This window comes from Cherax quadricarinatus, chromosome 79 (genome assembly GCF_038502225.1).
Source record: "Cherax quadricarinatus isolate ZL_2023a chromosome 79, ASM3850222v1, whole genome shotgun sequence".
Classification (NCBI taxonomy): domain Eukaryota; kingdom Metazoa; phylum Arthropoda; class Malacostraca; order Decapoda; family Parastacidae; genus Cherax; species Cherax quadricarinatus.
In genome coordinates this window covers 10,175,586-10,201,302 of record NC_091370.1, presented here as the reverse complement: position 1 = coordinate 10,201,302, position 25,717 = coordinate 10,175,586, and the positions used below count along the sequence as shown (strand labels likewise).

Here is a 25,717-nt window from a genome sequence, read left to right as displayed (position 1 = left end):
CAGTGAGAGGCTCTTGGTCCAAGGAATTGAACCTGTTCTCCTCTTGATTAAATATGAATGCCTCCCTCTTGTCCAGGCACTATGACCCATATGGGTTTGCCACTCACCATGAATGTAATAATATGCTCCAGTTCCTTGCATCTTATTAAATACCCCTTATTTCTCAGGTGCTTAACTCCTATGGGTTTATCGCTTCCCAAAAATATATTATTCATTTGGATTACCATGGTGGTGGTTACAAGCTCTTAATCCAAGGAATTGGAGCCACTCTCCCCTCCTTGGATTAAATGTTAACCTCTCATTCTCCACCCCATCCCTTATGGGTTTAGTGCTTAGTTATGATTATAATAATCCCATTATTATAAAATCCATAATCCCATTCCCCTATGCATTTAGCACTTCATGAAAATTGTAATGACTTACAATCACCATGGTGGGTGCCTTGTTGCTGATGAAGGACTCTTGATCCAAGGAATGTGAGCTACCCACTTCCTTTTAAAACGGGAAACCCTCGATTTAATGGATTTCGGAAATAAGGGACAAAATCCACTGGTCAGTTTTGAAACAGATTGCTTATGCAACTGGGTTAATATTGAGTATAGAGGTTCAAGGTTGAGTATAGAGGTTCATTGTTTAAATTCACCAATAAGTGGATTATGCGGTGGAGACAGTTACAGCTTAGGCATATGGAGATTTTTTTTTTTTTTTTTTTTTTTTTTTTTTTTTTTTTTTTTTTTTTTTAACCCTAACCCAACCTACCCAACCCAGTCGCTGTATAGCCCTTGTGGCTTAGCGCTTCTTTTTTATTATAATAATAATACCCAACCCAGTGTAACTCAAGGTGAGTTACACTGGGTTACTTTCTTTGGTCTTATCAATGGAGGGATCTTCCCCATGTGCATAAAATATAATTGTCACCATTGCACAGTCCACTTCATATTTTAGAATTGACATGGTCAGTTCTTGTTAAGCTCAGAAAATAGTCCTTGAACTCAGTATTAACCAATGACTCTGCATTATAGTCATGATCATGGCAAGATAATCTTACTATTAATCCCCATGCTGTATAGTCCTTGTGGCTTAGCGCTTCTTTTTGATTATAATAATAATATTAATCCCCATAATTGAGCCATTACCTGCCAGGGTTGCCTTCCTTCCATTTTCCAGGCGCTGTGTAGCCAGTAGTGCTTCCCCATAATCATGATAACTGTAATAATAATCGTCAAGTATATACACACACACATTGTGTGTGTGTGTGTTCACATACAATATGAATTAATAATAACTAACCTATTTAAACTTTGACGTCTTGAGTTTTAATGTAACCAAAAGATTATTGCAATATATAGCATGTTGCAGTGAACCATATGCATGGAATTACTCTCTTGTGTCTCTAATATATATATAAATATAAATGGCAGTGTAGTATTAGCATCTAACAGTATTAAGCAGTATATAGTTTGTAACCTTAATCCTTATCAATAAATTCTTAAAAAAGGCCAAAGTGCATTTTAGTGTTATAATAGGCTGAGTAAACTGACTTGTCACAACCCTTAACTTCATCAGGTGCACCCCTCAAGGTAGTGCCTTGATGTTGGTAAAGTACTCTTGCTCCAAGGAATTTGAGCTACCTTTCCCTTCCTTAAAGTTGATTATCTCTCATTCCCCAGGTGCTGTTTGACCCACCTGTGGAATTAGTATCTTGTTACTTTTAACAACTTTCAAAGATAGAAATGGACTGTACCTAATTAATTAATTTTTTATATAATTTGATTTTAGACAATAAGAACTACATACTTCCTTTTTAATATACACTACATCCACTGTATATAATATTCATTCCTTCTAAGGGACACCTGAATGATGGTGAAGGTCTCATAATTCAAGAAAGTGGAGCTACCCCTCCCCCTCCTTTTCATTTCGAGGGAGGTGCCTTGATGTCAGCGAGGGAGGGTTTTGATGCAGGGAATTGAAACTGTCCCATTCCTTGACTTGATCTTGATTGCCATCCATTCGTATGTTCTGTACACCTCCTGTGAGTTTGGTGCTTTTAATAATAATGCGCCTAGGTAACATTTATGAAGGGATTCGGGGAAAACTGGTTAGCCAGTCTTGAATCTTGGGGGTGGAAGTACAGTGCCTGCACTCTGAAAGAAGGGTGAAGATGTTGAAGCTCAGAGAGACATCTGAAATGTGATGTCAGCAAGTTTCTAGCAAGACAGTGATTGAATGAATGATGGTGAATGTGTTTTCCTCATTTTTGGCCCACCCTTCCTCAGTGGGAGACAGCCTGTGTGATAAAAAAAAATCGCTTCCCATAATCAAATCTGATTCTCTAGGCACTGTATGAGAATTATAGACATAACACTTTTCCATTAATGTGATGATAATAATAATAATAATAATATATAAAGCATTAATTAGTTCACTGTAAAGTTGAATAAAAAAAAAAAAGTTCATTTCAGGGTGTCTGTATTTCTGTAGCAAAGATAACTGCCTGGTAAAAATAAATATTAACGTAAAAGCTCTCTTGGCAGATACTGTACTGCAATTGTGGAGAGCAGAGATCATCTGACAAAAGCACTGGACGCTCTTCTTGCCCTTGGCCATTCTAATTATGGGGGTAACAACTTATGAATTTATGAGGCTTTTGTGGTGTGAATAACATGCTTGGAGGTATTATTATGTTAATGATGTACAGTACTGTTAAGCTGATGAATGGTCAGACAGGTATTGCTACATTAACAGTATGCAGTACCAACAAGGTTGGTATTCTTTCCATTAAGCTTTCTTATAAAGCTCTTGCATATAGCATTCTTTTTTCAAATGCAGTTGAAACAGCAAATTCAAAATAATATAGCACATCATACTGTGAAGGCCTTTTCATGTGCTATTCAATTTTGGATGCACTCTTTCAGTTGCACTTCTAAAAAAAAAATCGCACTATACAGTAAGTCCTCAACTTACAAACACGTTGTGAATCTTCTGTATTGTGTATATCATTATTATATCATTATTGTGTATAATATCATTATTATACACAATAAAGAAGGTCCCCAACATGTTCGTAAGTTGAAGACTTATTGTATTATGTATATTATACACAATTCAGGATGTCCCCAATGTGTTTTTAATTTGAGGGCTTACTGTTTGAGAGATTTCTGTACCATTATTGCTGTAATTCTGCACTTCTCTGACCATTCATGAAGCTTGGAGGGAGCTGCTGCAATTGCAAATCTCAAGGGTAATGTTTTTGACATGTGCAGTGGGTGCTGTTAGAGGGTACTTAAAAATGCACAACTGGTGCTGGTAAAGCAAAGTGAACCTCAATAGTCGCAATGCTAGGTTTTTGTGACGGTTTGAGTGAAGAACAGACAAAAGTTTGCAATACTAACACACTCACCTCTCTTATACTCTCTCTCAGCTTTATACTATCTTTATTGCTGATTCCCTTTCAAAGGTGCCTTGATGCTGGTGAAGGGCTCTTGATCCAAGGAATTGGAGGCATCTTTCCCTTTCTCATATCAAACTCAGTTGGCTTCCATTCTCCAGGTTCTGTATGACTTGTGGTTTTAATATAGTAATACAATAATGATAATAATAATACTACAGTAATAGTAATAACAATGATAGTTTATTAACTTATTGTTATTAATAAAAGTTAAAAATTTGCTTCAAGGCTTAAGGTATATTGTGTTATGAAGAACAGCTTCTCTACTATTAAAAAAATGACTGTTTATTGTTTTTTTAGTAATTTTATTTGAATATTTAACCCTTCTATATTTTATTTAAAAAAATGTCTCTTGAACATGTAAGATGGCAGGTAAATCATACATACTTTTACATACAATAAACCTTTGATTTAATGTACCAATAGGGTAGGGAGTGGGTGGCTGGTAATGGTGTTTGGGGTAAATAGAGATGAGTTTGTTTTGCTGTGATTGTAACAATAACAGAAAATTCTTTAGACTGTCCAACAGACTTTGGCCATTGTTTCTGAAAGAATTGATCCAGTGGATGTCTCTTGTTTCCAGATTCTGTTAAATTGAGGGTTTATTGTATATTCTGAAACCTTTTTCATTAGTTTCATGTGTGCTTCTTAATATTTCTTCTTAGTGCAATATTTCCTTCACAATGTAGGAGACTTGATTTAAGACCTAGATATGGAATAGATGATTCTCCAAACCATTATCAAATGTGTGTCTGGATTTGAAACAATCACTTAATAATTAACCGTTTCTTCAGCTGTTGAAATAAATCTGATTAAACATTAACAAACTGTAAGTAGGGTTCCTGGCAATTTCTTTTTCTTGCATCTGTACAGTACTGTAAAAAAAAATGTATAGTACATTTTTTCAACACATTGGCTGTCTTTCACTGAGGCAGGATGACCCAAAAAAGAAAGAAACACTATCACCATCATTCAACACTTTCACCACCCTCCACGCATAATCACTGTCTTTACAGAGGTATCCAGATATGACAGTTTAGATGTCACTCCAAACAGCCAATATCCCAAACCCCTCCTTTAAAGTGGAGGCATTGTACTTCACAGCTCCAGGACTCAAGTCAGGCTAACCAGTTTCCCTGAATCCCTTTACAAAGTATTAACCTGCTTACACTCCAACAGCTCATCAGGTCCCAAAAACCATTCATCTCCTTTCACTCCTGTCTAACATGCTCACACATGCCTGCTGCATGTCCAGGCCCTTTACACACAAAACCTCTTTTATATATACGTATAGGAATTAAAGTCCAATATCATAGCTGGAATAATTCACAAGTAACCCAGAAAATCACAGTATTGTAGTTGAAACCGTTCACAACTAATCCACAAAGTCATGGTACCTAGGCTGGAACAATTCACAACAAACCCACATACTAAAAAATAGAAATTATATTTCATTTTGGTCTGTCCTGGCCCATTACCAAGTCATTACTTGACAATAATAATAATAAGAAAAAATAATATCTTTATTTACTACAGGTACATGTACAAGGTATACAGGTCTAATTGACATCAGTGACATATTACTACAGTGGACCTCCGGTTTGCGATATTAATCCGTTCCTGAGAGCTCATCGTAAACCAAAATTATCAAAAAGCGAATCAATTTTCCCCATAAGAAATAATGGAAATCAAATTAATCCGTGCAAGACGCCCAAAAGTATGAAAAAAAAAATTTACCACATGAAATATTAAGTTTAATGCACACAAACTGAAGAAGACATGCACAGTTTGTTGTACTCTACTAACAATAGAATACATGACACTTACCTTTAATGAAGATCTGGGGATGATTGATAGGAGGGGAGAGTGTCGAACTTATTGTTTAGAAGGGGAACCCCCTTCCATTAGGACTTTTTGGTCCGAACTGGCAGCCTCACCATGCCTAATCACACTATGTATGCCACTACGATTCTTAAATCTTTCAAACCAACCTTTGCTGGCCTTAAATTCACTCACATCAGCACTAGTTGCAGGCAATTTCTTTACCAAATCGTCATGCAACTGCCTAGCCTTTTCACAAATGATCGCTTGAGAGATGCTATCTCCTGCTATCTGTTTTTCATTTATCCAGACCAATAACAGTCTCTCAACATCTAACACTTGCGGTCGCTGTTTCGTAATCACAGTTGCACCTTTTGCAACAGCAGCTTCCTTGATTGCTGTTTTTCTGGTCACTATAGTAGTGATGGTTGATTGGGGTTTTGTATACAAACTGACCAGCTCCAACACACACACTTCACTTTCGTACTTTGCAATTTTCTCTTTCTTCATTTCAATAGTCATTAGCACCCTTTTTCTCGAAGGGTTGGCACTAGAAGCTTTCTTGGGGCCCATGGTGACTTATTTTGCAGAAACAAGCACCAAAAACATTGTGATAATATGGAATGTACCAAATGTATCCTTAGATGCGAGCATACTGGCTGGCTTGTAAACACTGGGCCACACGTGGACACGTCTCGGACGAATCGCGTATACCGGGTTTTTTAACGGGAATCGAGGCAAAATTTTTGCTTTAAAATGTATCGAATACCGGATTTATCGGATACCGATGCCATCACAAACCGGGGGTCCACTGTATATAGAAAGTCGCTTGTTATGCTGGGTATTTTGGACAAATTAGGTCAGTGTTGTCCCAGGATGCTACCCACACCAGTCAACCAACACCCTGGTACCCATTTTATACTGATGTATGAACATGGATGGCAGGTGTCTTGTGAAAATATGTCCCTAATGTTTTCCAGCTGTACCAGAAGAGATTCGAACTCCGGACCTCAGTGTGTGAGCTGAGTGCGCTAACAATCAAACTACGGGAGCTAATGGCTCACAATGGACCAAAAGGTCGTCTAGTTTTTATTTCTAGATTATAGGTTAGTTGTGAACAATATATAATTAGTACTACACTATTTGATACAGAGGAACCCTTTACTCCTTTTGCTGCTAACAAATTATAGCTACTTTGCACGAAAATGTTGATCATTAAGTGAATTGGTTGCTTTTGTGTGCGCACAGTTATCTAAGATGAGCTTTGGGTTGGTGAAGACGAGCTTGGGGTTGGGTTGTCTGTATACAGAATTGCTGAAGATGAGCTTGGGTTGGGTTGTCTGTGCACAGAATTGCTGAAGATGAGCTTGGGTTGGGTTGTCTGTGCACAGAATTGCAGAAGATGAGCCTGGGGTTGGGTTGTCTGCCTAGAGAATTGCTGAAGATGAGCTTGGGGTAGTGTGGATTTTGTTTCAGTAGTAGTAGTAGCATTTGGCAACTTGTTACAAACAATTCTTGAATACCCACATTTGTTAAAGTTGCATGTCAAAGATACAATTTTTTTCTTCAGATAATTAACCGCCAAGCTGGGGAGTATAATGATGCATGCCTCGGTGGATGGAGACTTTGAGGCTGATGAATCTCAGTGTCTACTGTCTGATACAGACACGGATACACGTACATTTACAATGTCGAATACGCACCGATTGTGCTGTCTCTCTTTCTGCATACGCAACTTTTTTGCCAGGTAAGTAAATGTTAATGTACTTAGTGGGCATCACCCTTCTAGAAGGGTGCCTTGGTGTGGATGCAGGGTTCTCCAGTGAAAGAATTTGAGCTACAGTCTCCTTCCTTGGATTAAACTTGATTGCTTTCTATTTCTTAGGTAATGCATAACCCTTATGAGCTAATGAATACTACAAATAACATAATTGGTCAGTAGTTCCCCTTGATGTACATCAGGATTGCTGATCTATTCTTTCTTCCTCATGAGCACATATGACAGGTAAATCTTACATTCTTCTACTCACATTCAGTATGCACATAAATTTTTTTGTGCATTTCTTAATTCCTGTAACATTTTCTTCCTAGCCTCCACTCAGGGGAGCTTCCTTGATGCTGGTGAGGGGCTCTTGATCTAGGGGATTGGATCTGTGCTCCAGTTCCCTGAATTGAGCCTGAATACCTTTCATCCTTCCCCCCCCCCCCACAGGTGCTGTATAATTAGTGCTCTCCCATGATTATAATAATTCTTCCCAGCCTAGTAAGGCTTGCAGATAAATGGTTCAGAGAACCAACAAATTGATAGATTAGATACTTATACAACACTTGGGAATTTTTATTGAGGAAATGTTTTGCTGCACAGTGGCATCATTAGTCCAGTGCAAAGAAGAATGGTGAAGATCAGAAGGAGTTTGAGGTAATCAATCCCTCATTCTGGAGTCGATGTAATCGGCCCATCAATCTTGAAATGAATACAGGATATATGCAAAGAAGGGGCTTATATAAGGTGATAGACTGATTACCTCAAACTCCTGATTTTCACCACCCTTCTTTGTATTGGACTGAGGAAGCCACTGTGTGGCATGTGTCAGTAGATGGGTCTATGAAAGATGAGGTGAATCATAGAATTGATGAGGGAGAAAAGGTGAGTGGTGCACATAGGAGACAAAGAACTTTGTCCATGGAAGCAAAGAGGGGAACATATGAGAGTATAGCTATACCAACGCTCTTATGTGGGTGTGAAATATGGGTGGTGAATGATGCAACAAGGAGAAGTCTGGAGGCAGTGGAGATGTCATGTCTGAGGGTAATGTGTGGTGTGAATATAATGCAGAGAATTCGTGGTTTGGAAATTAGGAGGAGGTGCGTGATTACCAAAACTGTTATCCAGAGGGCTGAGGAGGGGTTGTTGAGGTGGTTTGGACATGTAGAGAGGGTGGAAGGAAATAGAAGGACTTCTAGAATGTATAGATCTGTAGTGGAGGGAAGGCGGGGTAGGGGTCAGCCTAGGAAAGGTTGGAGGGACGGGGTAAAGGAAGTTTTGTGTGCGAGGGGCTTGCACTTCCAGCAAGCATGCATGAGCGTACATGTATTTGATAGGAGTGAATGGACACACATTGTTTTTAGGACTTGACATGCTGTTGGAGTGTGAGCAAGGTAACATTTATGAAAGGATTCAGGGAAACCAGCAGGATTGACTTGAGTCCTGGAGATGGGAAGTACTACAGTGTCTGCACTCTGAAGGAGGGGTGTTAATGTTGCAGTTTTATAACTGTAGTGTAAGTGTGCCTCTGGCAAGACAGTGATGGAGTGAATGATGATGAAAGTTTTTCTTTTTTGGGCCACCCTACCTTGGTGGGAGACTGCCAATGTGTTAATAAAATAAATAAAATATTTTGAATCTAGGGAATTGCAATTTGTAGGTAAATAAAAACGTATAGTGTATATTTTTTTAACACGCTGGCTATCTCCCACCCAGGCAAGGTGACCCCAAAAAAGAAACACTTTCACCATCATTCACACTATTACTGTCTTACCAGAGGCATCCAGATATGACAGTTTAGATGTCCCTCTTTTAGAGTGCAGGCACTGGACTTTCCACCTCCATGACTCAAGTCTGGCTAACCAGTTTTCCTGAATCCCTTCACAAAATATTAACCTGCTCACATTCCAACAACTCATCAGGTCCCGAAAACCATGTACAGTGGACCCCCGACATTCGATATTAATCCGTTCCTGAGAGCTCATCAAATGTCGAAAATATCGAAAGTCGAATTAATTTTCCCCATAAGAAATAATGGAAATCAAATTAATATATGTAAGACACCCAAAAGTATGAAAAAAAAGTTTTTACCACATGAAATATTAAGTTTAATGCAATAGAATAATTACAATAACAATAGATTAATAACAATAGATTAATAACAATAGAATAATTGACACTTACGTTTAGTGAAGATCTGGCGATGATTGATGGGATGGGAGGAGGGGAGAGTGTGGATGCAACTGCCTAGCCTTTTCACAAATGATCGCTTGAGAGATGCTGTCTCCTGCTGTTTTTCATTTATCCACACCAATAACAGTCTCTCAACATCTTCTAACACTAGCGATCTCTGTTTCGAAAACAAAGTTGCACCTTTTGCAACAACAGCTTCCTTGATTGCCGTTTTCCTGCTCACTATAGTAGAGATGGTTGATTGGGGTTTACTATACAATCTGGCCAGCTCCGACACACACACTCCACTTTCGTACTTTGCAATTATCTCTTTCTTCATTTCAATAGTCATTAGCACCTTTTTTCTCAAATGGTTGGCACTAGAAGCTTTCTTGGGGCCCATGGTTACTTATTTTTCAGAAACAAGCACCAAAAACAGTGATAATATGGATAATATGGAATGTACCGAATGTATCCTTAGATGCGCGCACACTGGCTGGCTTGTAAACACTGGCACACACGGGGCAGTTCAGGCCACACGTAGACACGTCTCTTATGAATCGTATCGAATAGTGGGTTTTCAGTCAAATGTCGAGGCAAAATTTTTGCGTTAAAATGCATCGAATGTCGGATTTATCGAATGTCGATGCCATCGAATGTCGGGGGTCCACTGTATTTATTTATTTATTTTTATTTATATTTTTATATTAGGGAGTGGAGGCTAATGGTTTTTATGACTTGATGTGCTGTTGAAGTGTGAACAAAGTAACATTTATTAAGGGATTCAGGGAAACCAGTTAGCCAGACTTGAGTCCTGGAGGTGGGTAGTACAATGCATGCACTCTGAAGGAGAAGTGGGAATATTGCAGCTTTGAACTGCAGTATCGGCACCCCTCTGGCATGACAGTGATGGAGTGAGTGAGGATGAAAGTGTTTCTTCTTTTTGGGTCACCCTACCTTGGTGGTAGATGGCTGGTTTGTTGAAAAAAAATTATGGTGAGTGCTAGAAAAAGAAGTCTTTGAATTTCAAAGAAAAAAATAATTTTCGTAAATGATTTGTTTCATTTCATGCTATCTGTAATTTTTTAACTTCAAAATTAGGTTATGTGAAAGCATGGTGAGCTGCTGCATGCGTGGTCGTCAACTTGCAGCCAGATCGGTTAGAATTGGTCACCCAACATCGGAGAAGTTCCCCCCAAATGTCATCCGTAACCAGAAATTTAATTTTTTTACCTTTATTCCTATGGTAAGCATCGTAGTAAACACAGTTGAGCTAATTTTTATGTAAAAATTCAGCCATAAAGTCATCATAGTGCTACAAGCAAATGGATGAGGTAAGAACTAGTGTTTTTAATGAAGTACTTATTCTAGTAGGTCTTTAAAGTGTGTGTCAAAGCTCAGCGTGGTGCAGTTTAACATCTTTATTATGCACCTCATACCCATCCTTTGGGCATTCGTGTGGTGCAGACGTAGGAATTTACACTTGCTTTTGCCATCAAGTCATGCCCCAAGCAATGTTATTTCTTAGCTGTTATCTGTGTGATAGTACAGTATCCAATTAGGTGCCTTACACTAATTATTCAGGCATTGCACATTTTCATTGATGGTGGATTTAGTAAAGTTGATGACTTGAATAAGTTATTTATTCTGGTTCTTATATATCTACTGGCAGTGGTAACTTAAAATACTAGAGTAATTCTGTGTACAACAGACTGTTTATATCTTCTGCTAACACTCGTTCACATAGTGCTTCAGTACTTGTGCATGTGATAGCATTCAGTCAATACCTAGAAGATCTTTAAGGGAACATTGATTCCAAGTTTGTCTTATGGAGGGTTCTTGGTAACCAGGGCAGCAAGCCAACAAGTGGGTAAAAGAGATGTAATGCACAGCAGAGCAAATAAAATGTATAAAAATACAAAAAGGGCTGACTCTGCAATGTGTAACCTCAGTAATGGAGAGTGAGCCCTGATCCTTGGATCTGCTGTGATCCTTGGGTACCAGAGGTACAATATCATTATCTGAGGCTGAGGTTCTTACTGGGGGGTATGGGACTCGATCTCTGAACATTTTGCCATTTTTTTATAAATATGATACAGTCTTTATGATTTTCTTTCAGCTGTTCTGTTCATAGCTATCCATATGTACAGTAGAACCAAGCTATTGACATCTTTGGAAATCATACTAGTATCTAATAGGACTGGTGGTGGTGATGATTTTGACAGTCTGGTGAAGGGGGTATAGGCACATACTGGGCAATTCATTGGGGGGTCTATAATCTTAAAAAGGTTAACAACCCCTGACTGAGGTGTCTGGTATTGTGGCGTTAGCTTTCCACCTTCATGGTTAATTATGGAAGATGCTTCACTGTGCTTTTTAATCAGTTTTATCATTTAAGATGCATAAATATCAGGATCATTTGCTTAAATATTTTGTTACTGTTCTCTATAAAATATTTAGAATAAATACTCACATTATCATTACAAAAAATATGCAGTTATAAATGTAAATGCCTAAAAGCTCAGCCCTCTGTAGTTTAGATAATTGAACACCCACTGTATATTGCCTTTAATATACAGTACAATGGATCCTCTCATCAGTGGATTAATAGGGAGGAGGAGGTGTATGATACAGTGGTCCCTCTTTTTCGTAATTAATCCGTTCCTGGAAGTGTGACTATTATCGAAATTGACGATTTTCGAATCCATTTTCCACATACGAAATAATGTAAATCCAATTAATTCGTTCAAGACACCCAGAAGTATTGACAAAAATTTTTTTTTTTACCCTAAAGATAGCTTTACATGCACAAAAGAATGAACATTCAACATGACAGTCACTTTTATTGAAGGCTGTTGTTGATGAATGGAAGACAGGGAGGAGAGAGGGATGAGAGGTTATTGTTTGGAAGGGGAATCCCCCTCCATAAGGACTCTAGGTCACTTCAGGGGTCACTTCCCTAGCTTAAATATAGATTTACATGCAGAAAAGAATGCCAAACAAATGTAAAGCACTAATAAAATGTATAATTGAACATTTAACATCACACTTACCTTTTATTTAAGACTTGTTGGTGTATAGCAAAGGGAGGGGAGACGAGTTTATTGTTGGAGAATATGACACTAATATCAACTCTACGGCTTATTTTTCTATCACAATTCAACTAATTTGATATAATAAACAATATTAATAACATAGAAACATGGAATATACTCTAGAATGAATAAAATAAGTCATTATGTATGTCATGAGAGGTGTTGTGTTGTGTTGTTGTTGGGTGCATTAAGGCCACTCAGAGTAAGCCGTCCATCATGGTGGTGAAGCAGCAGCTGAGGCGGCGGTGTTTTCTGTAGCCCTATATAACTCCAACAACATTGGAGGAGTTGGTAGAATCGCTGAATCACTGAAGAAGGCACCCTCTACCACCATCACAACTAAATTATATGTGTTTCTCATATTCTTTACCAAAGGGCTGGCACTAGAAGCTTTCTCTGGAGCCATGGTGACTTATTTAGCAGGTGCAAGCATTAAACAAATGGAATATTATGAAATGTATCGTATGAACTCGTGGGATCATCCTCACTCACTGATAAACAATGGCACACTGGCTGGGAATGGAGTGTGAGGCAGCTCGGGGCTGTGTGTACGCGTCCCAGACGAATGACTGTTTGCGAGTCAAATGACGATTCGCGAGCCAATGTTTTGACAAAAATAACGGTATGATTTTCGAAAATTACGATTATCGAGCGACCACTGTACAGTGGACCCCCGCCTAACGATCACCTCCCAATGCGACCAATTATGTAAGTGTATTTATGTAAGTGCATTTGTACGTGTATGTTTGGGGGTCTGAAATGGACTAATCTACTTCACAATATTCCTTATGGGAACAAATTCGGTCAGTACTGGCACCTGAACATACTTCTGGAATGAAAAAATATCGTTAACCGGGGGTCCACTGTATTGCCAATTGTCCGAAACTTCCAAATTATGAAATTTATATTTCACAATCATCCAGTTTTCTTTTGAACTAGTGGACTTCATCTGCTGATTCAGAGGACAACCAGCCACTAAGAATACATGTAGTGTAACCAGTATTACTACAGTACAATATTGTACTGTATAACAATTTTATAGTCCTATAATTTAAAGTAATTTTACTTACCTTTTCTTGGTGGAGAGATGAGGTGCAAACTGCAGTGATCAATAGTGGTGGCTCAGAATAACTTTTATTCCAAGTCAGAGGAACTGTAAAGCTTTACTAGCATCTACACTAAACTTCAGAGCATAGGCTGTATGTTTGTCCTTGTGATAATGTGGGTAGAATTACCAATAATATATTAAGTAAAAAGAACACGTCATGCAACAAATTCAGCATTTTATTGTGGCAACGTTTCATTCTCCAGTTGTAACAGTTTGACAAAGATCCTAGAAAACAAATTGTTGCCACAATATTATGTTGAATTTATTGCACATGTGTTCTTTAACCAAACAAATTTGCTGTTGTTTCTACAGACATCAGACATTGTTTCTTAACCCCATATTCCTTCACTGAGATGCCAGATTCAACCTTCTTTATTAGTTCAAGTTTCTACCTAACACTGAGAACCACAAGTTTACTCTTGGCACCACCACTTGCTGTAGTAACTGCTGTTAATTCCACTTTACTGAACATGTTAAGAAAGTCACACAAAATGCTCTAAATTCAAAGTTAGAGATTATGTAACAAGTGTATTTATGAGTGAGCACAAAAGATAAACTGGTGTGGGTGGCCTACATCTCAAAGAATAATGAAAACTGATAAATACAGGTCTGGCTTATACCGGACAAATGTCTGGAGTACATATCGGGCTTGGTCCAATACTCCAGAAAACAACCGGACACTGATGCTGCAGACAGAATTCGGAATTGCAAACCTTTGTCCGTTTTCTCTTGATATTTGCAGTGTACGTGTCCAGCCAGTTTTTTTTTTTTTTTTTTTTTTTTTTTTTTTTTTTTTTGTCCAAAGTTGCCAAAATCCTTTAATGAGAGGTATTACTGTACTCAGAATAAATTTTAGGTTTCAGTTGTTTTCCTTATGATTTACTCTTTTCTATCTTTTTACAGGTTCTTTTTGAACAATTCAAGCTCTTCTTGAATTTGTATTTTCTTGTGATGGCCACCTCTCAGTTTATTCCAGAACTTCGCATTGGATATCTGTACACATACTGGGGTCCATTGGTAAGTACAGTACCCAAGAAGTGGAAAAAGTCACTCACGTATATTTAGCACTGAAGAAGCCACTCATGGTGACACATTTCATGTAATAAAGGTCCTGATCTATATTTAAGTGTCTTTTTGCACATCTTGTCAGTATCGCCATACTATTTTTCAGTACGCAAGAAGTTTATGGTTGGCTTAGGGGTGACAGTTTGATTGGAAGAATGGGCTAAATGACTTGTCTTGAGGCATTATTATTATGTTTATTAATTTTATTTGGGGAGCTGTTGTTTTAGTGCTGCCCCCTGGGCTTGCCACAAGTACTTTCATCACTGCATTCATCAGCAATTCATAATTTAAGATTGTTTTAATTTTCTTTTTTTAACACGCTGGCTGTCTTCCACCAAGGCAGAATGATTCAAGAAAAAGAAACACTTTCACCATCATTCACCCTATCTTTGTCTTAGCAGAGGCATACAGATATGACAGTTCAGATGTCAATCTAAATAGCCAATGTCCCAAACCCTTCCTTTAAAGTGCAGGCATTGTACTTCCCACCTTCAGTTTCCCTTCACTACTATTTTCTCTACTATTTTTAATTTATAATTTTCAGAATACTGTTCTGTGCAATAGTTGATAATTATTTCGTCCTCAGTTCTTTATTTTTGCTATGGGAAGGCTTTGTTCATTCCTTTTTTATTCATTGTTTGTTTAGGTGATGAATTGATCAGATCTACCTGATAAAATTGAAAACTGAATAAACAATCACTAGGTAATTCACAGTTTACTGGAATATTAGTAATAAAAGTTGAGGAAGTGTTTGAAATCAAATATCTTACAACTGCTTGACAATTGAAAAATTAGACAATTAGACACTTGTGCAACATTTTGGGAATATTTATCACTGAATTGAAGCATTTGGTGAAAAGTTCGCAAAACATTTCTGTGATAAAGATTCCCAAATGTTGCACAAGTGTCTAATTCTTCAACTTCTCAGTTTACTGAACCATTTACATCATCTTAGATAACTGTTTATTTAAATTCCTTCACTCACAGTATACAGTGGAACCTCGGTTTTCGTCTTTAATCCATTCCAGAGAGCCTGACGAAAACCGAATTCAACGAAAACTGAAGCAATATTTCCCATAAGAAATACGTAATGTAAATCCAATTAATCCATTCCAGACACCCAAAAATATTAACAAAAAATACATTTTATAGAGAATATAGTTTTACATTCAGAAAACAATGAGAAATAAATATAAAGCACTAATGAAATGGATATATGAACATTTAAATCACTCTTTCCTTTATATTGAAGACTCTTGTTGGTGTATGGAAGACAGCGAGGAGGGGAGAGGAAGGGGAGGTTATCTCTACCACCATCACTACCACCCTCTACCACAGTCACTACCACCATCACAGCCACTACCACCCTCTACCACCATCACTACCACCTTCTACCACCATCACTACCACCCTCTACCACCATCACTACCACCCTCTACCACCATCACTACCACCTTCTACCACCATCACTACCACCCTGTTCCACCATCACTACCACCCTGTTCCACCATCATTACCACCTTCTACCACCATCACTACCACCCTCTACCACAATCACTACCACCTTCTACCACCATCACAACTACTACCACCCTCCACAACCACCACCACCACCCTCTACCACCATCACAACCACTACCACCCTCTGCAACCATCACTGCTGCCCTTTACCACCATCACTACTACCCTCTACCACCATCACTACCACCCTCTGCCCACTACCACCATCACTGCCACCCTCTACCATCATCACTACTGCCCTCTACCACCATCACTACTACCCTCTACCATCATCACTACCACCCTCTACCACCATCACTACCACCCTCTACCACCATCACTACCACCCTCTACCACCATCACAACCACTACCACCCTCTACCACCATCACAACCACTACCACCCTCTACCACCATCACAACCACTACCACCCTCTACCACCATCACTGCCACCTTCTACGAGTAACAAAGGCAGACTGAGTCACATATGTGTGAGTGGGACCGCATCCCAGGTGCGCGGACGCATCTCATATGGACGATTTCTGAGTGGAGGTACGAAACCTGGGGTAAAAATTCACCAAAAAAAGCGGTTGAAATCCAAATTGTACGACATCCAGACCAGACGAAAACCGGGGGTCCATTGTACAAGGTTTTTACACACAAAGAATTTACTGTACTGTCTTGTACATTACAGGGTTTTGTTATTCTGGTAACAATGACTCGTGAAGCTGTAGATGACGTGCGGAGACGGCAGCGGGACAAGGAAGTGAATCAGCAAAAATACAAGAAGATGACCCCACACGGAGGACAAAGAACAGTCACCAGTGCAAATATTAAAGTCGGAGACTTGATATTTGTTGAGAAAGTAAGATCATTTTCACCATCTGCATTATCTACTGAATTATTCTATCATGTTCTGTATTAACCTAGGTGGTAGGCTGGTAGACAGCAACTGCCCAGGAAAGTACAGTGGACCCCCGGTTAACGAACTTTTTTCATTCCAGTAGTATGTTCAGGTGTCAGTACTGACCGAATTTTTCCCCATAAGGAATATTGTGAAGTAGATTAGTCCATTTCAGACCCCCAAACATACACGTACAAACGCACTTACATAAATACACTTACATAATTGGTCGCATTTGGAGGTGATCGTTAAGCGGGGGTCCACTGTACTACCATCCTGCCAAGTGAGTGTAAAATGGAAGCCTGTAATTGTTTTACATGATGGTAGGATTGCTAGTGTTTTTTTTTTCTGTCTCATAAACATGCAAGATTTCAGGTACATCTTGCTACTTCTATTTATATTTAGCACACACACACACACATGCATGTACAAGCATATACAGCCTCTTCTCACTTAGTGACGTACTCGTTTACTGACGACTTGGACTTACGACGGGCTCTGTGACCAGTATGCATACCTAAATAATGTATAATAGAGCTGATTTCCTCTATTCTGTTGATTACAATATACAGTACAGTACTGTATAAACATTTAGAAATACACTAAGAGTGTTATAAATGATGCAAAGATGACATTAAAAAAATATCAAAGATGGTTGACACAAACCCACTACCATTATAGTATGCTACTTGCTTAGTGACGAATTAGTTTACCGATGTGATCTTAGGAACAGAACTCCAACGTTAAGTGAGGAGAGGCTGTATTGAGAGATGCACACGCGAATTGTAAAGTTATTGACCAATGACTAATGCACCATTATAAAATTATTGACCTATTACTAATGCATAATCCCTCTTTAGGACCAGCGTGTACCCGCTGATATGGTCTTCTTACGGACTACCGAGACCAGTGGCACGTGTTTCATCCGCACAGACCAGCTGGATGGAGAAACAGACTGGAAGCTGCGTCTGGCTGTCCCTGTTACACAAAAGCTGGACACTAATGAAGAGCTGTTTCAAATGGATGCCACTGTATATGCTGAGAAGCCCCAGAAAGATATATATAACTTCATTGGTACTTTTACTAAGGTAAGTCAACTGAGTTTAGGAGGTGAGGGAGATAGCAGTGTGTTACTCCAGCGTAGTGAATTATGATACAAAGAGTCAGTTTGTAACTACTTTAGAAATCCCAATTAACTTGAGATCATTGAATCAGTCTAAAGTATTAATACATACTTAAAATTATACTATTTTTATTACCTCTCTTTTTTGGTAATAATGCATACTTAAAATTGTACCACTCAATAATCTATGTCTAGTCTCAAGTAGTCTGTCAGCATTAAGATTAGTGTGCCCAAAATGTACAGCATGCTAGTGGCTTTCTTTTGTGCTTAACAATATTTTATTAAATGTAAACTAGATGCAACACAAGCCACTGGGGATGAAAATCTTTAGCCCAAGTACTTTCATACTTTTCAGAGCATCATCAGGTGCTGTGCAATGTTAAGTACTTGAGCTAAAGATTCCTCTCCACCCCAATGGCTTGTCTTGCATTGTTAAGATCACTTGTATGCAATTGCTTTCATAAACACTATATATTGTAAACTGCACAAAAAATAAAGTTTGTTTCTTTCTTTATGGAAGGACATGTATTGACAATTTTTTGTTTAATATTTTTTGAAACCTGTGGAAAATGAATATTGTGTAATACACCTACCATCCGACTTACGACTGAGTTCGGTTCCGAGAAACCAGTTGTAAGTCGAAATGGTCGTTAGTCGAACTTTACTACTGAATATCAACAAAACATTTTTGTAATGACTTTATTTTATTGTTTTATTTTGGTATTTCATATTTTACTTTACTTTTTATGTTGTTAGTACTGTATTTTATACTGTAAAGTTTAGGATAAACACTGTGTACAACACAAATAGTTGTTTATTTCCCAGAAATTTGGCATAAAAAACACGGTCGTAAGTCGAGTGGTCGTAAGTCGAGCAGGTCGTAAGTCGGATGGTAGGTGTATTTGTAATAATGTTGGTAGAATTACCGACAATATGTAAATAAAAGGACACAAGTGCAACTAATGTGACATTTTTATTGTGGCAACGTTTCGCTCTCCAGGAGCTTTGTCAAGCCATTGACAAAGATCCTGGAGAGTGAAATGTTGCCACAATAAAAATGTCATTAGTTGCACTTGTGTCCTATTACTTGTGTAATATTTATTGATCTTTGATGGTTGAGATGTGAAATTGAGAAGGTTTATGGAATTAATTGATGGTGTTGGTTACCATGTACAAAAGATATCTATATGAATGTGCATTTAAATAACAAAACTCTTCGTGATGCTGCATCTCATCATCACCATACAAAAATAATCTGCACATAGGAGAAAGAAACTTATGATGATGTTATGGTCCAACTTGGCCATTAATGGTCCAAGTCAGACCGAAACATATTATTTGTGTATTGTTCCAGTCACAGTATTATGCCTTTTTGTTCATCATCACCATAATTGCCATTACTATATAGAGAAATTCTTTTAAGAACATTTTTTTATGTGTATTATTTAATGTATAAAATAATGCACCCAGCATGATACAGACACTGAAGAGGCACTGACGGTAGAGAACACTGTGTGGGCTGGCACAGTGGTAGCCTCTGGGAGGCTGCTAGGACTGGTGGTTTACACTGGAGCAGAGACTCGGTCCGTCATGAACAATGCTGCCCCCAGGTCAAAGGTCGGCTTGCTCGACTTAGAAATCAATAATCTCACAAAGGTGATTATTTTGTCTTCTTGTTGGAAGTCTTCTTAGGCATTTCATTCAATATTTTCAACACTGCAGTGATTAGAAAATGGAGATTTTAAGTCAATTAGTAACTTCCGTACAGTAAAACTTTCATTTAATGAACTAATATTGGAGAGGGTGTTTGGTAATGCTAGTTGTCCAAAAAATCCAGATAATGTAAAAAATAAAAAAAAAATTAAACTACAATACTGTAGTGTATACTTATTATAGTACCACACTCACATTGTACACATTTACTCAATAAATATTGAAAATAAAGGAGTTAAAAGTACAATTTAAGTAGTGGATTTTTTCCATGATTTTAAAATTTCATTTTATCAAGGTATGTTATATCAAGGATTTACTGTACAAGCATTCCTAAATGTACAGTGCACTTTTGCCCAATATTTCATTGAATTGAATGTGGTATACTGTAATCTGACAACCCCAAACCTTTACTTTCTGATTTAAACTTGTTTACCAGTTCATGAAAGAAAATGGCTCAACATGAACAAGTTTCAGTCTTACGACTTGATTTTTGCATACAAATACATCTAGTACTGCATATTTCTCCACCATTTACTGGAAATAAATAAACTGGGTAGCTACACACCTCATCTGGTGTCTAGTCTACTGTGCATGACAGTAGAGAAACTGGTGGAGTACTAGAATATTCTTTATAGAGATGTTTCACTTCATGGCACTTTTCCAATTCACTGTATTGATAAAGTGTCGCGGTATGAAAATCTCAATAAATATAATTGTATTACAAAGAATTAGACACGTGTACAACGTCTGGGTATCTTTATTTGTAGACATTTTGTCATTCAGTGACTTTATCAATACAAGGACAATCTGAAGAATGTAGAATTATATACAAAAGATGAGGTAATGAGTCCCTCAGTCAAGACTGAAGGACTCATTACCTCATATTTTGTAAATAATTTTGCATTCTTCAGATCATGTCCTTGTATTGATAAAACCACTGGATGGCAAAATGTCTACAAATAAAGATACCTAGATGTTGCCCGTGTGTCTAATTCTTCATCTAGTCGGTATTGTATACCATTTATGTACAACATAATAGTATTAGAAACCACGGTACGGGCGGGGTTTGAACTCATGGCAAATGAGTCGTTAAACTCCAGGCCAGTGCGTAAGCCACTGGGCCGGCTGGCTACAATAAAATTCATTCAGCCAGGTATATTTTTGTGGTTTATAAGGGGGTTAGCATGGGCCACCACTGTGATCACAAATGCAAGTTTTTACAGATGAATCTCTCACCAGTGTGGCTGTGGCAAACTCTAGCTCAAGTCCCCTCAAAGCTGCCATCATGACTCTTGAAATTGTAATGAAACAATTGCAAACAAACTTAATTTGATGAATCTCATTAGAGCCAGCTAGCCCAGTGGCTTACACACTGGCCTGGAGTTTTACCACTCACTTGCCATCGGTTCAAACCCCACCTGTTCCTTGGTTTGTTGGCAATCATGCTATTTTGATTTTGTAAGTCATGGAGGTATTACACATATCTTGATTGCACATTTGTAGCTATTTGATACCATTTTTTTATCCGTAGATACTAGACTCTTTTCTTACAAGATAAATTATATTTTTTACAATGTATTAACTACAAGTCTGGCACTTTACAGGAATAACATTTTGGCATCAGCAAATCATTGATTACTGTACCTATGAGAACTTGGTTTGGTGCACAATTCTTAAAACTGTTAGAGCTCCTGCTAAAGACATTGTTGTTTTCTTGAGAAATATAAATTCTCATAGACATCATATTACAACATGTTCTTTTATCAATATGCTGCACTGGAGAACATACGATCTCATAAACTCTCACTTTTTTTTTTTTTTTCAGCTGTACAGACCATTCACTTACCATTTTACACTGTCAGAGCTCCCATTAAAACCATTCACTGTATTCTTGAATACCATCACACAGTTTTATTTCATATATTTATGACTTGGAGTAACACTTGTGCTCATTTTCTACCTGTCTTTTACATATGTATGTCAATAATTAAGTTTGTTCAACAGCTTCTGTTTGTGGCAGTATTGGGCTTGACTGTTGTGATGATGTGCCTGAAAGGTTTTGGTGGGCCTTGGTATCGTTACTTCTTTCGGTTTATGCTTCTCTTCTCATACATTATACCAATCAGGTAAGGGGTTTTGATTTGAGTAGTGTATTAAAGTGTATTAAAACTTTATCTTACGCTAATAAGACTTGAAGTTCACAATGTTTTTTTCTGAAACTTGGCTCTAAAATATGTATACACTTGTCACTCTTACTATTTTGTTCTTCAAAATGTTCTTCAGTTTGCGAGTGAATTTAGATGTAGGAAAGGCCTTTTATTCCTGGGAGATTCAGCGGGACCAAGAGATGCAAGGGACTGTGGTACGTTCAACGACCATTCCCGAGGAGCTGGGACGTATCACCTACCTACTCACCGACAAGACGGGTACTCTCACGCAAAATGAGATGGTGTTTAAAATTCTTCATCTTGGAACTGTGGCGTATGGGACGGACACATTTGATGAGGTAATTCTACATTTGGATTTTATTGATTTAATTTCCATCATACCATGTGTGAAAATAGCCCAGAATATTTCTCAATTATTCTTCCCATGTGGATAAAATTTCTAAAAGCAAAATGATGGAGGCAGCTGTGGTAGTATACACGAATGCCTGAATTGCAATGATCAGTGCTGATTCACAAAGTTCCAAGACCAAAAGAACAAAAAGGCATAATACCGTGACTGGAACATTACATAAATAATCTGCACATAGGAGAAAAAAAAAACTTATGACTAGTCATTGTGTAACTAATTAATGGTCCAAGTTAGACCGAAACATCTTCACAAGTTTCTTTCTCATATGTGCAGATTATTTGTGTATTGTTCCAAGCATATAATATTAAGAGAGTAATTGTTTTATAAACACTGATCTGCATTGAGCATAATTAGCCTTTGTAGTATCATTTTCTGTAGAATAACTTGTTCATGGGTTACAAAGGAATTGTTGGTAAAGTGAAATGCCTGGAATGCATCTCGTTCATACATTGGGGACACCGTGTATGAATGCATTTTTGAGATTATAGTTTATATTTAGTCACGGTTTCGGAGAGACTCAGACTGGCATTACTCTGATTTGGAGAACAAAATCTTCCTCTTTTATAGTACAGGTGCCTCAACTAATGATGGTTTGACTTACAATGTTTTGACTTTACGAAGGCACAGACGCAATTATTTAGGAGATGAAACTTAAAATAATTCATTTATTTACTTTTCAGTAATGGTATTTAGAATAGTTTCAGTAATTATTTGTCTATGTACTTATTCAGCAACAGTAGTTATTTATTTATTTATTTATTTAGCATATATTCATATTCAACCTAGGATATTTTTGAATTATGTTGGGTTTGTCGGAACATAACCCCATCATAAGTCGAGGAGCACCTATATTTCTAATTCATCTTATTGTAGGTAAGAATTAAAATCAAAGTGAGTTCTCTTAATTCTAGTAAAGAATTGGCAATGCCTTCAGTTGTTATAAAGTAGTCAGTAACATCAACCTTATTTTCCTGTAATTCTCCTTGCAGTTTTCCCAGTAATTATCACCAATGTTTCTGCAGGTCTTAGCTCATGTGAAAACGTTCTTCTGCAAAGACGTCAGTAGCACGCGAACATCTACCCCTACACGCATGAGAAAAACTGTGGTGACTCGTGTGGGGGAGGCCGTAAAGGCACTTGCACTATGCCATAACGTAACCCCAGTATATGAGGCAGATGTAAACTTAGCCACTGAGGAAACAGAAGACATTCAGGTTATGCACAGTGCTGTGTATCAGGCATCCAGCCCTGACGAGGTATGTTGGTATGATGTGAAAATATGCTAACCAAAGGAATGTTTAGCCCTAACATTAAATACTATATTCGGAGTGAAGAAGAACAGGATGTGAGTGTGAGGGAGGTGTGTGAGGCATTACTTAGGATGAAAGGGGGTAAAGCAGCTGGAACTGACGGGATCATGACAGAAATGTTAAAAGCAGGGGGGGATATAGTGTTGGAGTGGTTGGTACTTTTGTTTAATAAATGTATGAAAGAGGGGAAGGTACCTAGGGATTGGCAGAGAGCATGTATAGTCTCTTTATATAAAGGGAAGGGGGACAAAAGAGATTGTAAAAATTATAGAGGAATAAGTTTACTGAGTATACCAGGAAAAGTGTACGGTAGGGTTATAATTGAAAGAATTAGAGGTAAGACAGAACATAGGATTGCGGATGAGCAAGGAGGTTTCAGAGTGGGTAGGGGATGTGTAGATCAAGTGTTTACATTGAGGCATATATGTGAACAGTATTTAGATAAAGGTAGGGAAGTTTTTATTGCATTTATGGATATAGAAAAGGCATATGATAGAGTGGATAGGGGAGCAATGTGGCAGATGTTGCAAGTAAATGGAATAGGTGGTAAGTTACTAAATGCTGTAAAGAGTTTTTATGAGGATAGTGAGGCTCAGGTTAGGGTGTGTAGAAGAGAGGAAGACTACTTCCCGGTAAAAGTAGGTCTTAGACAGTGATGTGTAATGTCACCATGGTTGTTTAATATATTTATAGATAGGGTTGTAAAAGAAGTAAATGCTAAGGTGTTCGGGAGAGGGGCGGGATTAAATTATGGAAAATCAAATACAAAATGGGAATTGACACAGTTGCTTTTTGCTGATGATACTGTGCTCATGGGAGATTCTAAAGAAAAATCGCAAAGGTTAGTGGATGAGTTTGGGAGTGTGTGTAAAGGTAGAAAGTTGAAAGTGAACATAGAAAAGAGTAAGGTGATGAGGGTATCAAATGATTTAGATAAAGAAAAATTGGATATCAAATTGGGGAGGAGGAGTATGGAAGAAGTGAATGTTTTCAGATACTTGGGAGTTAACGTGTCAGTGGATGGATTTATGAAGGATGAGGTTAATCATAGAATTGATGAGGGCAAAAAGGTGAGTGGTGTGTTGAGGTATATTTGGAGACAAAAAACATTATCTATGGAGGCAAAGAAGGGAATGTATGAAAGTATAGTAGTACCAACACACTTATGTGGGTGTGAAGCTTGGGTTGTGAATGCAGCAGTGAGGAGGCGGTTGGAGGCAGTGGAGATGTCCTGTCTAAGGGCAACGTGTGGTGTAAATATTATGCAGAAAATTCGGAGTGTGGAAATTAGGAGGTGTGGAGTTAATAAAAGTATTAGTCAGAGGGCTGAAGAGGGGTTGTTGAGGTGGTTTGGTCATTTAGAGAGAATGGATCAAAGTAGAATGACATGGAGAGCATATAAATCTGTAGGGGAAGGAAGGCGGAGTAGGGGTCGTCCTCGAAAAGGTTAGAGGGCGGAGGTAAAGGAGGTTTTGTGGGCGAGGGGCCTGGACTTCCAGCAAGCGTACGTGAGTGTGTTAGATAGGAATAAATGGAAACGAATGGTATTTGGGACATGACGACCTGTTGGAGTGTGAGCAGGGTAATATTTAGTGAAGGGATTCAGGGAAACCGGTTATTTTTATATAGCCGGACTTGAGTCCTGGAAATGGGAAGTACAATGCCTGCACTCTAAAGGAGGAGTTCGGGATATTGGCAGTTTGGAGGGATATATTGTGTATCTTTATAGGTATATGCTTCTAAGTTGTTGTGTTCTGAGCACCTCTGCAAAAACAGTGATTATGTGTTAGTGAGGTGAAAGTGTTGAATGATGAAAGTATTTTCTTTTTGCGGATTTTCTTTCTTTTTTGTGTCACCCTGCCTCGGTGGGAGACGGCCGACTTGTTAAAAAAAAAAAATCAGATATTTTATATTATGAGGCTGTGATTAGCCACTAATATGACCAACAATACACTCAGGTGAAGATGTCAATGCACAATGCTTTTCCCATGTGTGAAATTGCTGTCCTTATTTCATATATTTCAGTCAGATATTCATCTAACAATAAATAATTATTACAGCCTTATATATTTGTGCATTAAGTATAGTACTTTAGTAGGTAAGTGTTTAGAGC

General features: G+C 38.0%; 1 protein-coding gene across 1 annotated transcript in view; it reads left to right on the top strand.

Annotated features, from left to right (window-relative positions):
- LOC128702761 (uncharacterized) overlaps positions 1–25,717 on the top strand; it is a 150,553-nt gene that overhangs the window by 613 nt on the left and 124,223 nt on the right. Inside the window, exons 2-11 of the mRNA XM_070101813.1 lie at positions 2,538–2,623; positions 6,843–7,019; positions 10,311–10,455; positions 14,316–14,429; positions 16,672–16,842; positions 17,742–17,969; positions 19,475–19,660; positions 21,722–21,843; positions 22,001–22,223; positions 23,317–23,550. Coding sequence (XP_069957914.1) covers positions 6,871–7,019; positions 10,311–10,455; positions 14,316–14,429; positions 16,672–16,842; positions 17,742–17,969; positions 19,475–19,660; positions 21,722–21,843; positions 22,001–22,223; positions 23,317–23,550 — 1,572 coding nt within the window. The 5' untranslated portion in view covers positions 2,538–2,623; positions 6,843–6,870. The remainder of the gene's footprint in view (positions 1–2,537; positions 2,624–6,842; positions 7,020–10,310; positions 10,456–14,315; positions 14,430–16,671; positions 16,843–17,741; positions 17,970–19,474; positions 19,661–21,721; positions 21,844–22,000; positions 22,224–23,316; positions 23,551–25,717) is intronic.